This window comes from Carassius auratus, chromosome 14 (assembly GCF_003368295.1).
Source record: "Carassius auratus strain Wakin chromosome 14, ASM336829v1, whole genome shotgun sequence".
Taxonomy (NCBI): domain Eukaryota; kingdom Metazoa; phylum Chordata; class Actinopteri; order Cypriniformes; family Cyprinidae; genus Carassius; species Carassius auratus.
The window spans coordinates 1,583,571-1,609,577 of NC_039256.1; the positions used below are offsets into that span (position 1 = coordinate 1,583,571).

At 35.3% G+C, this 26,007-nt stretch overlaps 1 protein-coding gene across 4 annotated transcripts in view; it reads left to right on the plus strand.

The window, feature by feature from the left end:
• Nucleotides 1-26,007, plus strand: part of gria3b (glutamate receptor, ionotropic, AMPA 3b) — a 131,798-nt gene that overhangs the window by 45,227 nt on the left and 60,564 nt on the right. For all 4 annotated transcript variants that reach the window (XR_003293573.1, XR_003293574.1, XM_026279553.1 and 1 more), the window contains exon 4: nucleotides 24,654-24,841. Coding sequence is in view for 2 of the 4 variants with exons in the window: in XM_026279553.1 (XP_026135338.1) it covers nucleotides 24,654-24,841 (188 nt within the window). In the remaining 2 variants the exon portion in view is untranslated. The remainder of the gene's footprint in view (nucleotides 1-24,653; nucleotides 24,842-26,007) is intronic.

Below are 26,007 nucleotides of genomic sequence, written 5' to 3' on the forward strand. Positions count from 1 at the left end.
AAGTTGGCTTGAGAAAGCCTGACCAGAAAGTCTGAAAAAGTTTGAAAAGTTTGAAAAGTTTGAAAAGATTGAAAAGTTTAAGTTTAAAAAGTTTTAAGTTTGATGGTTTTCAGTCTGAGATAGATAGATAGATAGACAGATAGACAGATAGATAGATAGATAGATAGATAGACACAGTCAGAAGATAGATAGATAGCTATTTAGATATATAGATAGATAGAGAGATAGATAGATAGATAGATAGATAGACAGTCAGAAGATAGATAGATAGTTAGATAGATATATAGGTAGATAGATAGTTTGAAAATGTGAAAAGTTTAAAAAGTTTAAAAAGATTTAAGTTTAAGAAGTATAAAAATGACAGTGATTAACATATTGTTAGCATTACAAGCAAGTGACTATCATGTGACAAGCATGTACTTAGCATGATTAGCAAGGTATCTAGCATGTCGCTAGCATAATTAGCAAGTGACTAGCCATGTCGTTAGCATGATTAGCAAGTTACTAGCATGTCGCTAGCATGATTAGCAAGTTACTAGCATGTCGCTAGCATGATGTTAACATGATTAGCATGTTTCTAGCATGCGACTAGCATGTTGCTAACATGATTTTAACATGATTAGCATGCGACTAGCATGTTGCTAGCATTATTTTAGCATGATTAGCATGTTGCTAGCATGATTTTAGAATGATTAGCATGCGACTAGCATGTTGCTAGCATGATTTTAGCATGATTAGCATTGTTGCTAGCATGATTTTAGCATGATTAGCATGTTGCTAGCATGATTTTAGCATGATTAGCATGCGACTAGCATGTTGCTAGCATGATTTTAGCATGATTAGCATGTTGCTAGCATGATTTTAGCATGATTAGCAGGCGACTAGCATTTTGCTAGCATGATTTTAGCATGATTAGCATGTTGCTAGCATGATTTTAGCATGATTAGCATGCGACTAGCATGTTGCTAGCATGATTTTAGCATGATTAGCATTTTGCTAGCATGATTTTAGCATGATTAGCATGTTGCTAGCATGATTTTAGCATGATTAGCATGCGACTAGCATGTTGCTAGCATGATTTTTAGCATGACTAGCATGTTGCTAGCATGATTTTAGCATGATTAGCATGCGACTAGCATGTTGCTAGCATGATTTTAGCATGATTAGCATGTTGCTAGCATGATTTTAGCATGATTACCATGTTGCTAGCATGATTTTAGCATGATTAGCATGCGACTAGCATGTTGCTAGCATGATTTTAGCATGATTAGCATGTTGCTAGCATGATTTTAGCATGATTAGCATGTTGCTAGCATGATTTTAGCATGATTAGCATGCGACTAGCATGTTGCTAGCATGATTTTAGCATGATTAGCAGGCGACTAGCATTTTGCTATCATGATTTTAGCATGCGACTAGCATGTTGCTAGCATGATTTTAGCATGATTAGCATGCGACTAGCATGTTGCTAGCATGATTTTAGCATGATTAGCATGCGACTAGCATGTTGCTAGCATGATTTTAGCATGATTAGCATGTTGCTAGCATGATTTTAGCATGATTAGCATGCGACTAGCATGTTGCTAGCATGATTTTAGCATGATTAACATGTTGCTAGCATGATTTTAGCATGATTAGCATGCGACTAGCATGTTGCTAGCATGATTTTAGCATGATTAGCATGTTGCTAGCATGTCTCTAGCATGACTAGCATGCGACTAGCATGTTGCTAGCATGATTTTAGCATGATTACCATGTTACTAGCATGATTTTAGCATGATTAGCATGTTGTTAGGATAGATAGATAGATAGATAGATAGATAGATAGATAGATAGATAGATAGAAACAGTCAGAAGATAGATAGATAGATAGATAGATAGATAGATAGATAGATAGATAGATAGATAGATAGATAGATAGATAGAGTTTGATTATAGATAGATAGATAGATGAGTTTGATTATAGATAGATAGATAGATAGATAGATAGATAGATAGATAGATAGATAGATAGATAGATAGATAGATGAGTTTGATTATAGATAGATAGATAGATGAGTTTGATTATAGATAGATAGATAGATAGATAGATAGATAGATAGATAGATAGATAGATAGATAGATGAGTTTGATTATAGATAGATAGATAGATAGATGAGTTTGATTATAGATAGATAGATAGATAGATAGATAGATAGATAGATAGATAGATAGATGAGTTTGATTATAGATAGATAGATAGATAGATGAGTTTGATTATAGATAGATAGATAGATAGATAGATAGATAGATAGATAGATAGATAGATGAGTTTGATTATAGATAGATAGATAGATAGATAGATAGATAGATAGATAGATAGATAGATAGATAGATAGATAGATAGATAGATAGATAGATAGATAGATGAGTTTGAAGATAGATAGATAGAAAGATATATAGATAGATAGATGAGTTTGATTATAGATAGATAGATAGATGAGTTTGATTATAGATAGATAGATAGATAGATAGATAGATAGATAGATAGATAGATAGATAGATAGATAGATAGATAGATAGATAGATAGATAGATAGATTCGTTTTAATATAGATAGATAGATGAGTTTGAATATAGATAGATAGATAGATGAGTTTGATTATAGATAGATGAGTTTGATTATAGATAGATGAGTTTGATTATAGATAGATAGATAGATTAGTTTGAATATAGATAGATGAGTTTGATAGATAGATAGATAGATAGATAGATAGATTAGTTTTAATATAGATAGATAGATGAGTTTGAATATAGATAGATAGATAGATGAGTTTGATTATAGATAGATGAGTTTGATTATAGATAGATAGATAGATTAGTTTGAATATAGATAGATGAGTTTGATAGATAGATAGATAGATAGATAGATAGATAGATAGATAGATGAATATATATGATAGATGAGTTTGAATGGGTTAGTAATAGTACATACAATATGTACATAGTACATAGACTATAGCCGCGTCCGAAATCGCATACTTCCATACTATATAGTAGGCGAAAAACAGTATGCGAAGCAAGTAGTATGTCCGAATTCTTAGTATTCGAAAAACAGTAGGCAAGATGTACCCGGATGGCCTACTACTTCCGGGCGAATTCCGTAGTATGCATAGGATGGACACTTCTCTATCCCATGAGGCACCGGGAGAGGGCTCGTCATACTCATATTCGAAAATAACGGAAAATCGTGACGCCGCTGTTTTGAAGTGTAAGTACCTTAAGGATAAACGTTGTTCATTGTGGTTAAAGCGTACCTGTTTAACATAATCCAAGTAAACGACTGATTTGTTAAAGCTTTACACATTGTAAACTGATGAGACTATTTTGTAAATTGAGTTTAAAAATATGTTTAATAATCATTATCGATCAGAGGCTGTGCCTCAGCTTGTTAAGGCTGCTTTCTACAGACGGCTCGTTAAGTAATTTAATGATATAAATGACAAAATTTTAAGTAATTGAAACGAGTTAATTTACATTTTACTAGTGTTGATATTTTGATTAAAAAAAATGTTGGATAACTTACAAGGCATAAATCATCAGTAATGTGTAAATCCTGTTCTGATGTTACAGAGACTGATGAACATAATCTTGTTCTCATCCACTGATGAAACCCTATTCACTGGAAAGCATAATTCTGTAAGTATATAAATTAAAATTAATCTTAACTACACACACTCTTTACATGTATTTATGTTAGGATCATCAATGATTTATGCTGTTTTTTTTTATATTATAATATGAATTTCCAGGTATTTTCAGTTGCTATTTTGTCAGTTGCAAAGTACTTAATAGCAAATAACTTTTGAAGCAGTTGTGTGCACTGATTTTGTAGCAGCTTTCAGTTGTTTTTTTTAACATCTTAAGAATGTTGTCTTGAGAATGGGTGCCACACTTTAGAGAAATACCCATACAAATTATTCTCTTTATGTATTTATTTATTTATTTTTCATTTCTACATGGATAAGAGCACAAAGCTTCAGAAAAAAACCACATTAGCATTTTCATAAAGTAGTATAATAGAGCTTAAAGCAACAGCAAAAGGGAATTTCTTAAGACATTTCTATAATAATGTCAGGAAAATAAACTTCAGCAGCTTCATTTCAGTAACTGTAGATGAGGACTTTAAATTTGGGAATCAAAAATGAGTGAAAAAAAGTGGAATTCAAAAATATAACCCAGGGATAAAGTAATACATATTATAAAATTAAACTTGTTGTAAATATGTTGGTATGATATGTTATGTGGTATGTTTCTAGATTTTCAAATTGTAAAATGTTAATTTTCAACTGTAATATGAATTCCCAGTTATGAGTGTAATATATTTATGTGTATATATAAATACACACACGTTTAAATTTAAATACTTACATGTGTATTTATACATATTTATGTGATTTAATAGTATTTATATTTCTTAAATAACTAATATATGTATATCTTGATTTGACAGTCTTAAAATGACCTTCACAACTTACACAAGCTGAAACAATAGCACTATGAGAACATGAACTGATTTGCAGAGTCTTAACCTGTTCGACTGTCCTACAGGTAATCCTGCTCTTGAAGACGGTCGTCTGCTGTGACACAGCTGTGGTCCATTTGTCCCGCACATGCTCTTCTGTGCTGACTTCTGTGTTTTGGGGTTCCAGTGTATCATCGTCATGATCCTCCACAACTTCTGGATCAGCAATGTCCTCATTCAGAAGACGGAGGTTGTAGAGCACTGCACAGCATGCAACAACATCTGCACAAAGGCAGAACTCACTTCCAGGGCCTTGAAGAAGAAGATGGAGCACAGCTGGTCTTCATCATCCTGAAGGCTCTCTCAACAATGTTCTGTGCACGAGCATCATTGGTGTTGAATCAAAGCTGTGCAGGATTATGTTCAGACTCTCTGTCTGCTGTGATGAGGCAGATGAACACTCACACAAGGATACCCACCATCTCCCAGGATGTGTTTTCCTGCAGGTGGATAGGCCTCCAGTGTTTTTCAGCACCCTGGCATCATACACAGACCCGGGATACTCAACAAAGATATCAAGGTACTTACCATGGTGGTGACCTGCAGCTGAACAGAATGAAACCACTTCCTGTTGAAATAACATTGGGCTTCACTTGCTGGAGGTTCAGTTTGTATGTGACAGCCATCTATTGTGTCAGCTACCAGAAGAAAAGCTGCTTCCACTGCCTGTCATCTGAGGTGGGGAAGGCAATCGGTCTCCTCAAAATCCCCATGAAAGACCTGCTCATTCTGTGCACAATGTTATACAGCTCTTGGATTTCGAAGGCCAGTGACAGCAGCCTGTATGATGCTGTTCACAGTCTGTTAATATGTAGTTTTTGTTTTTTAGAATAAAATTTCAATAGGTTACACATTTTTTTGCTGATATATCTATATCTAACTATATATATTTATATATGTGTGTATATTATCTATAATGTATATATTATGTATGTATTTACTATTTATGTATATATTGTGATGCGTGTATTTATGTGTATATGTGTGTGTGTGTGTGTGTGTGTGTATTTGTCTAAGCATTCATTCAAGTTTATTAATTTATGTTCGTTTTGTGTAATTTTATTTGTATTTATTTATTACAATAAATTACTTTATATCCTTACATAAAATCAGTCTGTCATTCTGTTCACAGCTGTAGCTGCTGTTATTCTGAGGTAGAAAATTAAAAGCTAAATTTATTTTAGTAAAGGATTTACAAGCTGTCAAAGAAGGCATGATCTGCGAACAGCTGACCGACGCCTGCTTTGAATTGTTAATTCAAACGACATAAAAACGCAGACGAAAGCGGTAAGAAAAACGAAAAACATCACCGATGTTCGCTCAGTAGATTGGGCTCTTTAAATTTACGCGCTGTTGTGACGACGTATGTCACGTGACAATGTCAACATGGCGGATGTAGTACGTCCGAATTCCATTCATACTACCCACATTCATACTATATAGAACGTACTTTTCTAACAGTCGAGTAGTACGTTCAAATTCAAATGTAGTAGCCAGTATGCAGTATTCGATTTCGGACGCAGCTTATGAGTTTAATGGGCTTCAGTGTGTTTAGATTTGAATTTTTGACAGTTGGAGTTTGACGGAATGTTCAGTTGAGCAGAGGCTTTTCAATGTAAGTCTATGGGAGTTTTTATGATTTTTAATCTTCAGTTTTATGAAAAGTCTAAGTCCGATCAGTCTAAAAAGATATAGCAACTAACTTCAGATCAGTCTGAAGAGCTGGGCTGAGTTTGGAGTTTGTAGAGTTAAAGCTCTAGGAGGAGTAGCAGTCAAAAGTTTTAGTCTCAGAAGAATAATAATAAGAAGTTTAAATACAATATCAGTAAGTTGGCTCTCTCAAGCCAACTTAATAAATATGACATAAAGTGCATAATGATATATAAAAACTTTTTTATCCATCCTACAGTCTTGTAAGTCCATTAACTGATAGTATTTCCCCCGTAATATGTGTACATTATTATTATTATTAGCCTATTATTATTGGTTAAATTTTTTTATAACATTTATATTCATTTTTTTGCTTCAATTTCGATCTCTTTCCATAACATTCTGAATACTTTTGTAAATAATAGCATACTGTAAATGCTCGACATTAACATAAAATGTCATAAATGCATAAAATGTAAATGCATACATTTTATATGTATAAATAATATAATAATTTCTTAATTCAAAATAAAATATTAATGATTCCATCTCTGATCATCCTGGGTTGCTAAGGTCATGCAGGTTTGTTTATGCATTAAACTTGTGGCCACGAGAAATGGATGTTGTTCCCTCAACATAGCATCTCGAGGCCACGACATAAAATGACGTTCCCATGAGTTAATATGACATTCCCACAAATTAATATCTCGTGGCCACGACATATTATCATGTTCCAACAAGTTATTATGTGGCGGCCACGACAAAACTAAGTAAACCAAACAAGTCAGTTTGTTCCTGTAGCTCAAGTGGTAGAGCATTGCGTTAGCAAGCAAGCAAAAGCAAGGTTGGGGTTTCGATTCCCCGGGAACATATGATAGGTAAAAATTGATAGCCTGAATGCACTGAAAGTCGCTTTGGATAAAAGCGTCTACTAAATGCATTAATTTAATTTAATTTAATTTAATTTAATTTACGGGCACCGTAAGATTTGACTAGAAATCTACTAGGAGTAAATATGTGTTACTGCTACAGGACCATTTCTAGGATAATAGTCAACCTCCATCTGCCCCCTGGCACCCATCAGCTCAGTAAAAGCAATTATATGTTCCATGCAAAGGACAGGTAGTGAGAAGATGACACATGAGAGTCAAAACAAAAAGCATCTCTTAATTGTACAGTTCTTGGTTCTACCGTTTTGTCTTTCAGGTCAAATAATGTTATGCATGGGTGACGATTCAAAGTCATGTTGACAAGGTACCAAACCGAAACAATGACTGCAACTTATTACTGCTTGCCAGGTTACCATCTGTGTTTTTGTTTCTGGCATTTAGTAGTAGGTAAACTAGATTTGTAGAACAGTACTGCTTTGTTTGAGCTGTGTTTCTGAAATAATCTGTATTTATGAAGTAATATTACTTCAGATTATTTTTGTTTTTTTACAAAACAGCAATATATAATTAATTAATTCATTCAGTTTCAGGCCTATTTATTTCCTAAAAACTCACCTCTAAAAAGCTCTCTTCCTCTCTCGCTGCCTATATTGCCAGCTTTCGGATGATATATAATAAGACTTCATTGCAAGAGTGTTTTTGCAGTGCATTGGGTAAACATTTCTTCCTGCATCTGCATACTTGTGCAGACGATGTTCCTGGCCTTCAGATGAAACAAATCAACTGACTCCAGAAGTCTTCTTTATTCCTGCAGACATTAAGTTTCTCCTTGACATAAGTTGAGGTATAAATATATTTATCCGCTGTATGCATGCAAGTAAAAGAGAAGAAGCTGTGTGTGTGGGAGCAATGGAGAAGAAGTGAGATGGATTTTGCCCTTTCTGAAGTGGCGGTCAGGTATGGGCAGATAATTGCCGGGCTTGTGCAGCAGAGACGGATGATTACAGGGTTTATTGTCTCTCGCAGGCACAATCAACCTTACCTCATGTCCCTGATTCAGCACACTCACTGCCACTTGATTTATGGGCTTCGGTGGCTCTCTCTCCTTCTCTCAGGCTTCATCATGGCCACTATATTGCTTGAATTCTCTTTCTAATATGCTTTCCTCCATGTTTCCGTCTCACATGTGTACTGTATTTCCTTTTCTCACCACTTCCATGTTTCATTATGTTGTGTTTCAGATGCTGTCTGTTGCCTCCCACTCACATAACTCTGGTGCATATGTACATACATCTCTGTGTCACGCACATTATTATTAGTATTATTATATTCCAATTCAAGAACTGATTTGAAATTAATATAAATATTGGATAACAAAGATATAGAATTTTTGACATTCATGGTTTGTGTACAAATCATACGAAATTGCCAATTTGTGCAATACTTATGGATTCTCATGAAATTGGGTTCCATGACCCCACTTTCAAAATATGTTGACGTTCTCTCTCTCTCTCTCTCTCTCTCTCTCTCTCTCTCTCTCTCTCTCTCTCTCTCTCTCTCTATCTATCTCTACATATATATATATATATATATATATATATGAAGAACCATTTATGCCGGTACAAAAACTTTATTTTTCAGAATGTGATTTATATCAAATGCAGCCTTTGTCGGCACAAGGAATTCTTTCAAAAACATTACAAAATCATACCGATCCAAACTGCATTGTAATATAATTTTAAATGGGTGTGATGCATCTTTTTCAATGAAAGCCTGCAGTGGCATTGCAAACCCATCATTAAGAAAGTAGCTGTGCCCCTGGTTATAGTAAATGTGAAAGATATGCATACATTTAAAATCTAGATTTGAGTTATACGTAACATCCGTCATGATTTCATGTGACTGTTTTAATGAATTTACACTACCCCTCAAATAAACAACTACCGAAATGTGTGTGTGTTATGAGGCTGTGTGGTGTTTGTGAGCGATACAGCTGACATGAGAACATCTTCAGTGTAATGACTGCAATCCATTACCAAGTGTGTGTATATATGTGCGTGTGCATGTGTGTGTATGACGGGGGGGGGGGTGTTTGGAGGGGTGATGTGTAATAGAAATCACTAATCTGCATAATGCACACATACACAACTACTGAGCACTGCCTCAAATGTCAATACATGGCTTGTTCAATGATTTTTTTTTTTACATTTTTCATTAGTAGCAGCTATGGAGAAATAATATTTCACTGGCCCATGCAAAAGCATGCCCACACTGATTAACTGGTTAACAAATGACTGATACAGCCTGAACCAAATGTGAAATGTCCTGATAAACAGATCATTCACTGAGCTGGGATCAGGATCTGTGTTTGCTTGCTGAAGGGAATAAATTAAGGTTTACATACAAAACACGTATTGGTCCAGAAATGAATGTACGTAGCACAGTGTTTAGATTTGTTTTAAAAGAATAGTTCAACCGGCAATGTAAACCCGTCATCATTTATTCATCCTCATGTCGTTTCATACCTGGATGATTTCATTGTTCAGTAGAACAAATTTTGGATGACATCTCTCCATTCATGCAGTTCCACTGAAAGGACACTGGAGCTTTTAAGCTTCAGAAAAATGCAAATGCAAGATACAATATCATAAAAGTACTCTGAATGATGTTTTGTTGTGTATCAACATGTAGGTAAATTAGGATTTATTTATTTTTTCCCTCTTTAACATACAATTTAAATGTAAATTCTGGTCAGGGAGAAAGAAAATGGCCAGCATTTTTCTCAGAAGCCTTGTGCGATGAACCATTACCAAGCCCAAGACAACAGCACTTAATATTGCATGGCAGGACTTGTAAAGTGGAGATGGTTTGTGATGTGTGTCAGGCTAAATCCAGCAATATCCTTCCTTTATTGACTAAAAGCTTTTCATTAGGGTAAATAAAACAGAGAAGCCAAGTCCTCCCACCATGAGAGCTTTTCCTCCCACTGCAGCACAATTAAAATCCATATTTCACAGTAGGTGAAGAAAAAAACACAAAAAAAAACATTTGTACAACAGTACAAGTGGGGAAAAAAACAGTATGAAACAATGTGAAAACAGGATTGAAAATACAACCGATAACATACCAAAAAAAAAATAGAGTGATGTAGGACATGATTTTAAAAAGACTATTTTATATGGTTTTGTCCCACTGGCAGGGTTTTTTAAATGTATTATCATGTATTTATTTTACTCTTCTTCATTTTTTTTTTTTTTTCGTTATTACCAGGTGTATGATGACATTCTCAATATACAAGCAATATAACAGGATTTGATGCATTTTATATGTGCATAGTAATTAAAGCCCAATTGCCCCCAAAATTGGTGAGTGTACTTCAAATGACCCCACTACCCGTGAACATTTCATCATGCCACAAATCAATGCCTGAGTCTGTGTAATCAATGCCCTGACAATAGCAGAGCTTTATTTATTCACATTATAAACAACAGTGTCAGAGCTGACCTGCAGAGGGCATTTTTAAGAGATTTTGAATGCTGGGTTTGTCACCCGACCCTTGCGGGACATGATTTTTTTTTTACCTATTTTTGAAAGGTAAAATTGGATCTGGTAAATGTCTGCACCATCTCCCCTTCCCCAAAACGATGCTTTCTGAGATGCAGAGCCTCATTTATAAAGCATACAATTTGGTCTAGTACGCATACCCTAAAATCTATGCCAAAATGTACAAAATGTATTTACAGAAACATCCCTCTATGTAGAAAAGTGCTTAGTACCATTTGTTAGGGTCTAAGTAGACCTATGCAGTTTTCTGTCTATCAGAAAGTCAAAGTACTGCAAGTTTTTGGTAATTTAAGAACTTCTTGCCACTCACCATTCTCCGGTAAAGGATTTGGATGTTGACTGGTGTTCTTTCATATGCTAATGACATTAATTAGCCAGTGTTTACAAAGTGGAAATCAGAAACAATTCAGTTATGCACAATTTCAAGATCATCTGTGATTTATACATTTCATGCTTGAAAAAGAGGCTTACACACAGACACACACACACACACACACACCCATACACTATATCTAGGCCATTAGCAGCCATTCAGCACTGCTGAACATATTTTGATATATTTTTAAGAATATTTGTATGTCCATTTTATGTAATATTTAAAAAAGTATTTTAGTTATTATTTATTTTATTTATAATTTTCATTTAAAGTTTTATATAAAAAAATGTGTGTGTGTGTGTGTGTGTGCATTTATATATATATATATATATATATATATATATATATATATATATATATATATATATATATATATATATATATATATACTGTAAATTGGCTGAAAAACTTTAAATTAAAATTATACAAAATACTTCATTCCGATTAACTAAAATGTTAGATTTAGTTGATAATAATGTCCCTGGTGCTGAGCTGATATCATACATTGCAATCCCCCATTCTCCATTTTTAGAAGTGCTTTTCGCACATTTCGTGATTAGTCATTCACACAACTCTGACATGGCAACACTTCCATGACCTCCGTTTAACACCAGATCCCATTGTAGTAAATGACTGTCAGCAGTTGTAGCAGTAGCATTGTTCATTTGATTCTGTACTGACAGTTTCTGATGCTTCTGAATGAATTATTCCTGAGATGTGCTAAGTTTAGCCACCTGCCTTGGAGTTAGGTCAGACATCGCCCAAATGAACTACATATAAAAATACATATTTCATAGCCTCCGGTAATGTAAGTTATGCTGCCGCGTTACCCTTCAGTCACTTTATGCAGTTCATATTGTTGCCAGTGTCGGACAAAATCAATGGAAAGGCACAATGCAGAGTGATGAACGTGCTTGTGAATGCTGTGAATAGAAGGAAGCCCTTGAATGGGTTTAGTGTTGACACACAGAGACCTTCCCTGCAGCTCACTGAAGAATCTCAAAAGGATGCTCTAAATGAAAGGATATTGGCTCTGCATTAAACTCCCATAATTCACAATAATGAGCCTGTTTAGCGGCTTTCAGTTTAATGCAGGGGATGAATGCCGCCTGGCACAGTTGGCAGAGATGGGCGGCACAGGGGCCAAGGCGCCTGTGAATGGGATGATTAGATGACCACACTTAGTAAGATAATCGCTCTGTTTCATTAGTCAACTTCAGGAAGAGGAAATGGCCGTATCATGTTCACTCGTCAATGACCAGTTTTGAGCGGGACGGCCCTTTTAACCCTTGCCCTTTCATCTATTTTTAACATCCCTATTCATATATGCGCTCATCTGAAGTCCTCTGTCACACCCCTGAATTCACTGAGATTTATCTTCCTGGCTCCTTTGCTCTTATAGTACAAATATTATAGAAATGGATTCTGTCCAAATAAAAGGGTACAAAATGAGGGTTAAACTTTTATCCATTTGCAACCCTGCTACTGTCTAATTAATTTGTGTGATTATTAGTTTATAGCAAGTGTGGAACACACATATGTAAATTAATACAATAAATACTGGTTGGAATTTGTATAAAAGTTTGTAGTATGTATTTGTCACAGATCGGTCAGGCTCATCCCCCAGCCAATCACAGCGCACCCCATCTCATCATGTTTAAAAGTGCATTATTGATTGTCAAGTCCACTGATGTGACATTCCAAAAAAAAAGTTGTACAGTAGATCTTTTACACAAGATATCCTGTGCCACTGCATCAGAGGATAAATTATGCACAAGGTGGAATTAATCAGCTGTGACACAATGACACCTCTAGCCACTTGAGACAAGACCTAAGGACATACAGAAGCTCTTTTTTAAAAAGATCTGTACAAAAACAGGCCCTTTATTTCACTCTGCGGCACCACAGTGGTCCTGATAAACTCAATGCAGTGATGTGTTATATCACCTCAGAGGACAAATAGCTAATTTTCTACTTTCCAGGTGGAGAAGCAGCTCAGAGGTATTCCAAGGTGAGCACATGTGTATTTTGTCAGAAGCATATTTTAGAGAAATAGTAGTAACTATACAAAAAGTGGTAGATTGTTTTGTAATGTCCACTGCAAACTGAACCTGGAATAAGGCCATTCGTTCGCCTACCCACTACCAGCTCCGGCAACCATGAAATTACTGCTAGGAACATTTCATTAGAAATGTTATACAAGACAAAATGACCTGCTCTTTGCTTTAAAAAGCCGGCTAGCACAGCTGATTACTGTGATGTTGCTGTATGTAACAAGCAAATGTGAATGTGTGTGAGCAAACGTGCAACATGAGGAGAACATTATAAAGAAATGAAAATATGAGGAGCTTAATAGGACATCAGTATGAGGAGACATGTTTTAATCTGTCATAATTAACATGAAAATAATATTAATGAGACTGAATAAACACATGGGTTGAATTAATGCTGACATTTGCTCAGACTGCACACTGGGCAAACAATATTATATTAGATTTTATTTTGCATTTAAGATCCCGACACCCTCACAAAGGTAATGTTCATTTGCATATTTATTTATCGCACAGTTCATTTGGAGAATAGAGAGGTTTGATTTAAAAAGCCAATATGTTAATTAATGTGTTCATTGTGACTCCTTTGTAATTATGGAAACTTTTATAATTCTTTATTTAATTAAAGGAATAGATGTCATTAAAAATTAATAAAAATGTAATATTTTACATTACAAGTATTGAATATTATACACTTGTAACATAGAAAATGTGGTCACACTTTACAATAAACTTAACCTTAACTGTCACTCACATTTTTGAACATAGACTTTATAGTGCATGATTCAAACTTTTTTTTTTTTTAATTCATGAATGAAAACATTTTGTAACGTGATATTGATGTACCATTTACATGATAATGCAATGTCTGATTTTAAAATGGGTTTTAAAGGATGAATTTTGAAATTGTAAGTTTCCAGTTCATATATAATTTCTGATGATTTCTAAAATGTGATAGAGAAAAGTCTTTTTTTTTTAAACAAAGGTCAAAACTCCTGTTATAGTGTAGTTTTTGGGGGTGCACTCTTGTCATATATTAATCTATTACTTTTCCTACAAAATATTTAACAAAAAATACATATTTGGGAGTCTTAGACCTTTCTAACGATATATAGTTTGTCAAGATTAGATTAGATTTAATTGTAATATAGAGAAGTAAATGTAAGTGTCCCGTATACGGGACGGGGTGCATTATTAGCTAACATTAGTTAAATACTTTGGTTAACATGAACTAAGAATTAACAATAATTCTACAGCATTTATTCTTCATAGTTAATGTTAATTTCAACTTTTGCTAATCCATTACTAAGATAAAAAGTTGTGCTTGTTAACATTAGCTAATGCACTGTAAACAAACAAATAATGAATAGCTTTATTTTCAAGAACTAACATTAACAAAGATTAATAAATACGTTAATAAATGTATTGTTCATTGTTTGTTCAAGTTAATACATCAACATTAACTAATGAAACCTTATTGTAAAGTGTTACTGAAAAACTCATAAGAAAAAAAAACTACAAATCAAACATTTAATCAATCAATCTGTACAATAAAAATATGTCAATGTACAGTAACAGTAATATCATCATAGGGCTCTGATTGGTTAATAATAGGTCCATGATATGAAGATATCAGCCAAACCCAAAACGTCACACTTAACAAGAGTGAATCTCATCATATTAGACAAAATATCAAAGCAAGTAATAATTATTTCGAAGCAAATAATTTTCATGAACTTCACTTGTGGTTCTTTTGCTGAGACACCTTTTTGTCTTCATACATGGCGTTTATTGCAGTTTGTTATTTATATTAGCAGACATGTGAGCTTGAAATGAAGCTAGATCCGCTAAGCCTTGGATAAATGGAAATAAGGCCATCCTTTGTAAGTTATTCCTCCTTAATGGGTTTTTCTTACTGAACTGCAATAGTAATGATAACCCAGCATGATAGTGCATTCAGACTGGCTTTGTGTGTTTTGTCATATTTCCTTCCTAATGGAATATTTCCCCATTACCCTTTTGAAACATTGCACTCCAGGAATCAAAATTAAAAGCATTATCTTGCTCCAGTTGCTGCGAGGAAGCATGAAACTCCCTCATCCGTTGTATTTTTAAACCTTTGATTTAATGTTTTTTTGGGAGGAGCGGAAGGTACACTAAGGTAGATTAGATATTGAGATTACTGATATATTTTTTGCCCAGAATAAAAGTGTGCTCACATCTTTGTATGAGTCATATGGCTGCTGTAACAGATAATTGAATAGCATCCATCCACAAGTGTGGGCTATGTGTTTTTGCAGAGGTGTTTACTGTCCTCAGTATGTGTGTGTGTGCGCGCGTGTACCCGCTGGATCCAACACTCAAATGAAAAACAGCGCTGAGAGCCCCTACACCCCGCTGCATGCATGCTCTTTTATAGATATGCTTGACATGCTGCTTTGCATTTAGATTTTGGCATCGGCTGTCTGGCCGATTAGAACTGTACTTGGCTTGAGATGGTTTTAATTAGAATAAACACACCACATCAAAGACTCGCTACCTCCAAAACTGCTTCTGCAAAACACACTTAGGACACATCCAATCAATCTTCTTTATCACACAATACAACAAGAGCGTGCAACGAGAGGTGGGGAATTTGGTCGGACCGTGTGTGCCGGTAGCTGTGCATTATTAAGATGCGCTCCTCCGCTCTTAACATGAGGTGAGCAGAAGCAAACACTCATCAAACGATAAGATGGTATTTATTTTGGCTGTGGCAGAGAACGTTGAAGATTAAGTTATCTAAGAAGACGTCGCTCATTAATGTGCGCTCATTCCCAGCAAGAACCCATGGAGGCTGTTCTCAGGAGAAAGCAATATCTGCCTAATGAAACATGAAGTATGAGAAAACTAACCGAAAGTCAAGGACATTGTCTTGTCCTGTTCTTACGGTGTTTGTGTGGTGCAGTTGAACAGGAACAAACCTTGCTTTGATGTGTATGATAAGATTTCTGTGGTAAATTTGGGAACTTTTTATTTCGTTTCAATATAAAGTCCAGTGCTTCATCTGCGGTGCTCTTATCACGATAGATTCTGGGTCCTGTTCATATCAGAGGTGATCCAGGAGCAGCAACATTACAAATACACATTCACAGATGTTTTTATCCAGAGCAATGCACAAATGACCAAAAACACAACCAATTAATAATGTGGAATTATTCCTGCTAGCTGTAATTTCTGCACCACTAGCGATGCCAAACAGAATCACATAAATATTTTTTTGATGTAAATGTTTGCCTGCACAAAACTGGAGTGCTGGAGTGTTCTGGGCTGCTAAAAATATTTCTCAAAAGAGCACATCTTCAGGTGATATTCTGGATATATATGTGGGTCCTTGTTTTAATGTTAAGAGCCTTTGCACCAAAGACAATAAGCATAAAATCTATAAAGTTTTGAGTCCACACCATAACTATAACTATAAAAACACAAAATGTGATTATTTTTGATTGATTCTTTCTTTCTTTCTTTCTAGCTCATGAATAATACAAATATAGTTTTCTTTAGGCATAAGTGAAAATGTTACTTAAAGTAGATAAATATAATAATGTTTTTAAACCTAATTTGACCATAAAAAAAGTTTAAATAAAAGATGAAAGTAGTGGGAAAAAAAGAAAGAAAGAAAACAATGTGTTAGTCTGTGTTTAATTTAATTTGCTTAGTATAAATAAATAAAAACCTTAATATTTGGAGGTCTTTTGAAAATATGTATAACAGTTTTTATTGTTATTTATAAAAATAATCATAATAAAACCCACAATATTTTCAGCCGTAAGTAAAGCTAGCCAGTATGTGTTACATTACAAAAAGTTAACAAAATAGCATTAACCATGGTTTTCAATATAAGAATGCACTTTACATAAGTAATGTGGTCGTTTCACTTTTTTAAATGTAGTAATTATTATTGTTGTGAATGGGCCTTACAGTTTTTTTCAATTGCTTGCAAGCGTTTACCAATACCTAAAGTACTTTTTCTGAACTCTTAACACAGCAACACACCTACAACACACAAATAGTAAAAAAAATTTAATAAATACAAACTCTACAATTCAAAATGCTGAATACCTTTTTCTACATATACTAACTCTGGCAAAACACTGCAAACCCAATTCAAAACCGAGTCGTTCGGACGAAACATTAGTACTACTTTTCTATCCAATAGGAACATAAAGTCAATCGTAGCACTGTGACTGTCAAAATATTAACAGATGATGGCTTTACAAAAACTCCATTACTTTCCTGTGCATGTTTGACATAGACTTTTCAGTTCTACTTGCAAAGACAATATAAAAAATGGTGCATTGTTCATTGTTCAAAAATGCCATTGTTTTTTGTAATTTACTTACCTTCAAATGAAATCCATTTTACATTTTTAAGTGTTGAATGTGTTCCTTCTTGGCAACATACTGTCTAAAACTGAACGAGTCATAACTTTATAGAATGTACAATAGAAAACATGGGGTCATCTACAGAAATTCAATTGGTCACTCAATCTAAGTTGCTCTCCAGAGGGTAGGGGTTGGCTGTGGATGGTGGCCCATGGTACCTGAAAACAGTGATCAACAAAAATTACAACATACATGGCCTTTGGTTATCATGCAAGCTTGTTTCCGTCACAACAGATGTTGTGCTAATTGTGTATAATGTTTAGAAAATGTGATGACAGATTGGACAAAAAGATGTTAGCAATTGAAAAAAAAAACTGAAAATGTAATGAAATTGATTCACTTACTTTATTATCCACCAGGTGAAGATTGTCAAATCACACAGAAGAGTAATAGCACACTTTTTTATTAATGTGCATGGTGCAGTAATGTAGATGTCAAAGTATAGGGGTTTGTTTGAAAATCACTACGTGTAATAGAAGCAATATTTTTTTTTTTTTTTTTTTTGGCTTAAATACCACCTCTGATGACTTCTTCTAAACATGTTGACTCGTACTCCATTGGTTGAGAAAACAGGTAGTCCAGCCCCAGCTCATGCCACTGGTGGAGTGAGAAGTCAAATCTCTCAAACAAACAGAATATTTTGTTCGAGCCTCAAAATGACAGTGTTTACACTCTTCAGATTCTCAGAAATAACTTTAAACATACAGTACATGGGTATAGAATAATGTCTTAGATCAACTTTGAACATTAAACAACCCAGGTATTGCACAATTTCACAATTCTCAACTTGTTAAGTATAGATTCACAGTGATGTATGTGTGCAATTTTTAAGGTTTCTGAATATATATATATATATATACATTTTCTTACACATTTAAAAATTGCACTGTGAATTTATACTAAGCAATTTTGACCAAACAGGAAATGACAGCTAGCGCTTTGAGTGCCATAGCAGATGAGTTCAGTCATATCTTTAGCCTGGAGCTGTGAATGATTCCATCTTCATCATGCTTTCAGAGCCGGCAGTGAAATCTCTCTATCCTCGTCACAGAGCGGATGCTAAGCAACCCTGCTCAAACAGCGCTCCGAAGGTGGCACAGCCGTCACGGCTCGCATCACAAACGTGCCTCATACTGACCGTGGCATATCAATTAGCCACCACCAGGAGCACAGGAGCAAAGAGGAGATTAGAAACTACTAAATTCAATTACAGCTGAGCCTCCACGGGTAATGCTTCAAACTTCATCTTGTTAAGATCTAGTTAAGAGTACAGAGGAAAGGACGTTTACTTACCACTGCATTCCTGCACTCAGATTTCTGCATCGGACTAACTGCATCTGTCTTATAGTGAGACATCAGAACATTACACAGCGAGAGATTCCAGTGAATAAGCATAGACAACATCAAACTGACAAACAAACACATGAGCAGCGTTTGAATCGTCTTCCCCAGAGGAAAACACCGTTGCTTTCACAGCTCACAAGACATAATGGAGCTCTCAGAAAAGGTTTAGCTTGCAACTTTCTCTCAGATGTTTCTCCTGGATTTTCAGTCAAATAATAAAAAATAAAAAAAATATTGTAGATTATTCTTACAAAGACTGAAATGAATTGTGACATTGCAAAGTTTTTTTAACTGCTGTTTTCTATCTATCTATCTATCTATCTATCTATCTATCTATCTGTCGATAGAATAGTCCACATTATTTGGTCTTGGAAGTCTATCATAAGAAATGTTTTCACAATTAAATGATTTGGTACCTTGGAAAATCTGAGGACAGTGTGAGACGTTGTTGAGATCTTGAAACTCTAAGGAGACCTCTGTAAGACGATTTCATCATGTTCCCTCAGTAGAAAGCTTGTTGGACCCGAGTGTCAGAGCAGTGTTGAGTTAAATACTATATGAATGAGGGGAAGACATTATCAAAAACAACCGAGTGATGCCAACCTCTGAGTGAATGTTTGGAGAGAAAGACAAAGTGCCTCAAATAGAGATGTTTCAGTCCTCACAGCCTGCAAATCACCCTGCAGGCATCTGTAGCACCGTACGCTCACCAGTGCTGCAATGCTCAGGGCTTTCACAGCGTATTAAAATGAAGCAGGCTCGGAGCGATGATTAGCACTTAGCAGTGCAATCAGAAACGACCCACACCGCCCACATTTCACCAGGCAAAAATTTATAATCACAATTCAGAAATCTTGTCGTCAGAATTTATGCTCCAGTCAGTATAACTTCCGCTGCAATCCCACCCAGCCGTGGTTTATTTACCTAAAGAAGCAAACAGAGTTTATGGGGGTCCACACAGGGGTCACGGAGATATCAATAAAACACCCAGCCATGCCAACGAAATCAGCGCAGCCTGTTCCACTCAAGCAGATGCAGGGGTTTTCTGGTCCGCTAATGTCCTAGATGGCGACTGGCAAGGGTAGAGGGCGCGTCTGCTGTAAATTACCATTGGCAGAGACAGGGCTCTTTTTTTTTTTTTTTTGTCAGTGACTCACTACAGGATGCATATGCAAATAAAGCAGACCAGTCATAGAATCATTCCAATACAGTCTCAAAGTCAATTAACTTTGCCACTCTAATTAATTGTCAAAAACAGCTAAAAGAGTGAGAAAGCTGTTGTGTTTATTGATGGCTTGGGTCTCTGTTTATGGGTGCAGACAGCTTCGTCAGGCCTGTCAGAGCTCTGCACTTCTTCCCCAGTGAGTCCGTCTCAGGTTTTAATGTCTGCGGAAAACTTTTGTGTTTTGAGCTGACTTTGAAGAAGTGAACTCTTCTAATTCTTTGGAGAATGTTTAGTCAGATTTCATCTTTAATTTCCATACAAATGCGGATCCAGATGAGCATTGGGATCTTTAGAGGAATCTTCAATGAATTCCATTGTAGCCATTCAGATTCTGTCTGGCAGACAATGAGAGAGATAGAGTGCTTCTATTAATCATGTTTTTCAGAATAAATTGTGCATAGCGTTGTTATCTGGTTTTCAGTATGAATGGAACCTAACATTTGATCTGACTTTCATTTCACTATCAAACCAAGTAAGGACAGTCATATTTAGCAAACACTAAACACGTAACATTTCACATGTACACTAAATGACTGAATGTATAAAATAAATGGATCAATACCTTGTTAATACAAAGGCATTTTCAGGTGTTTATTTGTATTGTGTTGAGTTTTAGAGAAATGTCAATAAAATTAGTAGTACCATTTGTATTCTTACAGTGTATAGGGTTAAATTTTGGCTTTTTTTTTTTTTTTTTTTTTTTGTATGGCTTCAGATCAGACCTGTACACTTATCAAGGACCAAAAAAACAAGAAAGTCTTGATTTCATGGGCATATGACTGGTTTATTATTATTACTGTAATTATTGTTTTTTTCCAAGCAATATTTAAATTGCAAATATTTAGGAATATTTATGGACATTAAAAAATATTGTACTTGTGAACCAAATGATGTTTATAAGTTATAAGGGGCTGTATACTCAACAGTGCTGCAATGCTCAGGATCATAAATGGGGATGGAATCAATGAAAAAACATTTATCAGTTTATTCATTAGTTGAATCAGGTGTGTTTGATTAGAGTTGGAGCTAAGCTCTGAAGGACGATGCAATGATGTTAAATCTTAAACAGTGTGTTCAGTTAATGCTTTGCAAAAACCAGTGGGATGAATTTCTATTTATTTATGTATTTGTGTGTGTGTGTGTGTGTGTGTGTGTGTGTATGCATGTATTCGTTTATTTATTTTTTACAGGACCTTTGAAGTATAAACCTATGAACGCTACTCTTAGTGACGCATGAACAAAGACAGTAACAGTCAAAAATCTCCTTAAAATCTCCTAACCGATCCTTAGCGGTTTCCCAAGGGTCCTTTGTTGTTTCTTTGAGGATTTGATGGTATTCCAGCACTGATCTTCGGAGATCTCCTCGGGGGAATAACAGTGGAATTTCTCTTGAAATCCTCCTGTAACTCTTTACAGTCTAGTGAGCTTTAACAACTCTTCAGGAGTCCTCTGAAATCTCACTTGATCTGCCCATATTGCACTTGAATGGAAAAACTTTGTAAAGAGCAGCTGAACAGGACGGGTGTTTTGCAGGTCAGGTCGAAACCCACGCCTACATTGAAAAGATTATTTTAACCTCTGTCCTGTTTTATCGAGCTGTAGAGATTTGGTCAAAGCCCTGACACCCCTGATATCACACACTGTAGGTGCGAAAGCTGTTGATCGCATCCTTCTTTCATGCAGAATCTACACAGATTAACATTCTCGTGTTTATTCTGTAGCTCAAGATGCTGCACCACTCATCCAGCTGGCTTCATCAGTTGTGATCTGATAATGTGATCTCTTCATACTTAGTGGAATCATCTGCAATAGTCATCTACTGTAGGAAGTCATCTCCTGTTCCACATCGATGGCCTCCTTAACCCTTCTCTCTGAAACGCTCTATGCTCTCTGTCTCACATCTTCATTTGACTGCCCTTGAGCATGTGGTTCTTGTCCTTTAGCTGCACATACACTGCTGTGTTTTGTCCGCAGGGCTCTGCCCTTCTGTGTTGGAACATGCACTCACACTGTGGTGCTTTGGTTTGCTGATGTACAGCTTTGGACGTTCCTCATCACAGAACTGCATGAGTGATGGTACTCTGTTTGTCCTTTACTGCATATATGATGAACGTCCTCTGTTCAGCCTGTTAGAAGTATGTGTTGTTTGTTGAAGGTCCTATGTAGTTTTTTTAAAGCTGCAGTCATCTAGAGAACGGCAGTAATGTTTCGTACATTTTGCTTTTCACCATTTTGGTCTGTTGAAACGGTTTTGACGAAGCTGAAAATGGTTTATCAAATCCAGTTGACCAGACTAGACGAAAAAACTAATAATAATAATAAAGATTAAAAATATATAAGTTAACATGCTAGCTTGAGATATTGGATACATACGTTTATCATGAAATTGTTTAAAACATTTGTTGATATTATTATTACTGTTTTATTTTGATGACTAAAGACTGCAGAAATCCTTCAATTAATTTTCCCATTGACACCATAGTGTTCATATAAAAATAATATAATTACATATATGTAACATAATAATTGCTGTAATAATAATATGGCTTTCACAAATGTACTGATATTACTGTTTTATTTTGCTCTCTAAAGACTGGATATTAGTCATATAATTTTAACTGTAAATAATTTCAATAAATTTATACAAGTACTGTAAATAATATCAATAGTATATATTTATTAAACACTATATATCATTACTATCTTATTTTATTGACTTGAGACCGGACTGAAATTATGGCACTAAATACAATTATTTAACAGTAAGAGTAATTAACAATAATTATGTAACTAATTATGATACTCAAAAAAAAATTTAAACATTATTAATATCACTGTTATTTTATCACATTTACTTTTTTTTTCTTTTTTTTTTGCTCACACAGTATATAAAGGCCTTTATAAATGAAATGATAATGCTGGCAGTTTTTTTAATATTTTTCCATTATATGTTGGCGTCCGTGGTTTGAAAATCCCTGTACTAGAACATTCTAAGATGACCTGAATAACATAGTCTCCACAAACATTCTCATGGCTTTGAGACTAAGTGAAAAAATCAGGATGGTACACAGCCGTAAGACCATTTTAGTTTATATTAAAGCCTCTCCACAGGCATACATCATGTTGACTGTAAATGAATTAAACTGAACTGAGTAATCCCTAACGTAGTGTACAGGTAAAAAATACAAATGCAGAGAACCCATTCTTCAAGTTCATTCTCCCATCGGAGCGCTGGAGAGTGCAAGTAAATGTTGTGTATCACAAACCATAATTCTTAATTTTTAAGTCAATATCAAGGCACAGAAAAAGCAGTGCTTCCCAGAGATTGCTCTGAGCAAACACACATACAGCGCCTCATATATTATGAACTGGACACATTCTGCAGAAGAGGATGTCAGACGTGCTGAGCATCACATCTATTCATTCGGAGCCATCCAGTGATGTGTTGTAGTCGGGTCATATAGAGCTTTTTATTTATTTATTTATTTATTTTTTTTTTTTCTGAAAAGTCATTTAATGGGGTGGGGAGCAGTGCGATGGCAGCTGCATGCTGGGAGAGCAGACACAGGGCTTTTCACGCCACCTGGGCCGGGCAAAGCAACTGAGCCGTGCAAAGCCTGAATAGAGGAAGTGCAAAGAGAAGTTTGAGCAATCTGCGGTATAAAGAAGTTGCCAAAAAATTGACTTTGTTGCCTTCGTGCCTGTGTTCACCGCCGGCGATAAGGCTTTCGAGTGGTGGCAGCACGTGATCTCAGCTCTGAATGAATGCATTTGCATAATCCGCAGTGAATTACTCTGGCTATCACCTTTAAAAATCTGCATTTTTTTAAATGCATGTTCATATCTGGAAAAAAAACTGTCAGAATATTCTGCTACAAAGTACAGTTGGTCTTTTCAAAAACAGTGACAAATATATATATATATATATATATATATATATATATATATATATATATATATATATATATATATATATATATATATATATATATATATATATATATATTGAAAGTTCATTGCTGCACACAAATGCATTTTAATACAATGATTTTGTTTTTCGTATAATGACATGTTTAACATGTCAGTCAATGTTCTTTAGAGAGAAAATATACATTTGGTTTATTAAAAAATCCATTGGAGTTATTACGCACAATCTTTAATATCTCAATGATGTTTTTCAATTGTAATAATTTTCATATTAATAATACCCCAACATTTAATACAACTATTTTATTTCTTATTTATGTATGCTATAATTTCATAGCTGTTACTGTATTTTAACATCACTGGAATGCTGTATCGACCAGTCAGTATCCGGGACAATGCTATCTTTTTATATTCAACTCAAGTTACATTGCAGATGTTTTGTAACTGCTGTAGGTCAACCTTGAGATCTAATCCAGAATGACAAATTAGCAGTAATACTCTTTGTGTGTAGAAATAACACTTCATTTGTGGAAAATTGAAAATGCACGCTGAATATATTTTATGTGACAGCATGTCAACACCTGTAAAGCTCTGGAGTGTGAGCTTACACAAAAAATAAATATATTGTTTTCCTGTCAGGATTTTCCATTCTTCAAGCCATTATGGAGGCTGCAGTGGCAAACAACTGGCAAGTTACAGCGCGGTCAGTGGGCAGCATCACGGACCCCCAGGAGTTCCGCCGCATTATTGAGGAAATGGACAGGAGACAGGAGAAGCGCTTCCTCATCGACTGTGAAGTGGACAGAATCAATGTCATCTTGGAGCAGGTAAAGTCTGCCCGTTTCTTCACTTTCCTGACTGGTTTGACATCTCTTCCCTACCCATAAAGCCCTGCACTGAAGACACGTTCGTTTATCAAGAATCCAGTCCCTGATTTATTAATATTCCTGAAGTCCATCAGTCTACCGTGTCGTTTCCACATGGATGACCTGACAGAACTGTAAATGTGTTCTCCGGTCATACAGTTAAACTGAATGGGTGAGCAGATATTTGAGCACAACTGTCCTCTTCTCTTTGGTCTCTAATAGATTCGGGTGGCTCTGTTGGGGAAGGGTAATCAGCCCCTGAATTGGAATGTCCTCGTTAACGCTAATTAAAATGTATTAGCTTCAGTAGCACAAAACCTCCTCATTGAATTTTTTGTTTCGCTTGCTTTTATGAATCTGCTCTGCATCTTAATTTAATCTATAATATATATTTAGCATTCATTTACCACAGCATAAATCGGTTTCCTCTACTCTGCCAAATTGCCCAAATGGTGTTGTCATTGCTCTGTTTAAAAAATAAATGAATACATAAAAAAGGAAGAAAGCTGCTTATTAGCATGCATATTACTAGCACATTGGCTGTTTATAGGAACTTAAAGCTATCAATGAGCAGTCAATGAGTTTACAAACATGTAGTTAGTATTTAGTTAATAAGAACTACTGTATATGTCCCAAACTAAAGTGTGACCAAATTTTCTAGCACAGCATGAACATGAAACCTTGAGCTTGTGTTCACCACAGACTTTGTTTCAAGCATTTAATTAAAAAAATCAGGACTTCAGGACGATGGAACATTATTTGCAAAAATGCTAATTTCTGGGTGTTGGCCTAAAAAGATGTCCTCCCTGCAGCCCTCCATAATCTGCATTCATTCCAGAATTGTCTTTTTAATAAGTCATTGAAATAGCTGTACCTTGTCTCTGCCTCTGGCTGTACCTCTCCTAAACACTGCAGCGGGTGAAAATGAGTAGGCAGGAGAGGAATTAGGGATATTACAGCGGGAATCTCATGTTATTGCACACGTTTTTAATCCCTTTTCTGACCTCAGCTTGTATTGGATAAACTGGATCTAATTGAACTAATCTCCCTAGCCCTGCTGACACTGATAGCCGAGATAAGTTTCTGGACTGCGGTCCTTCAGAGACCTGCAGCGAGAGCTGAATCCC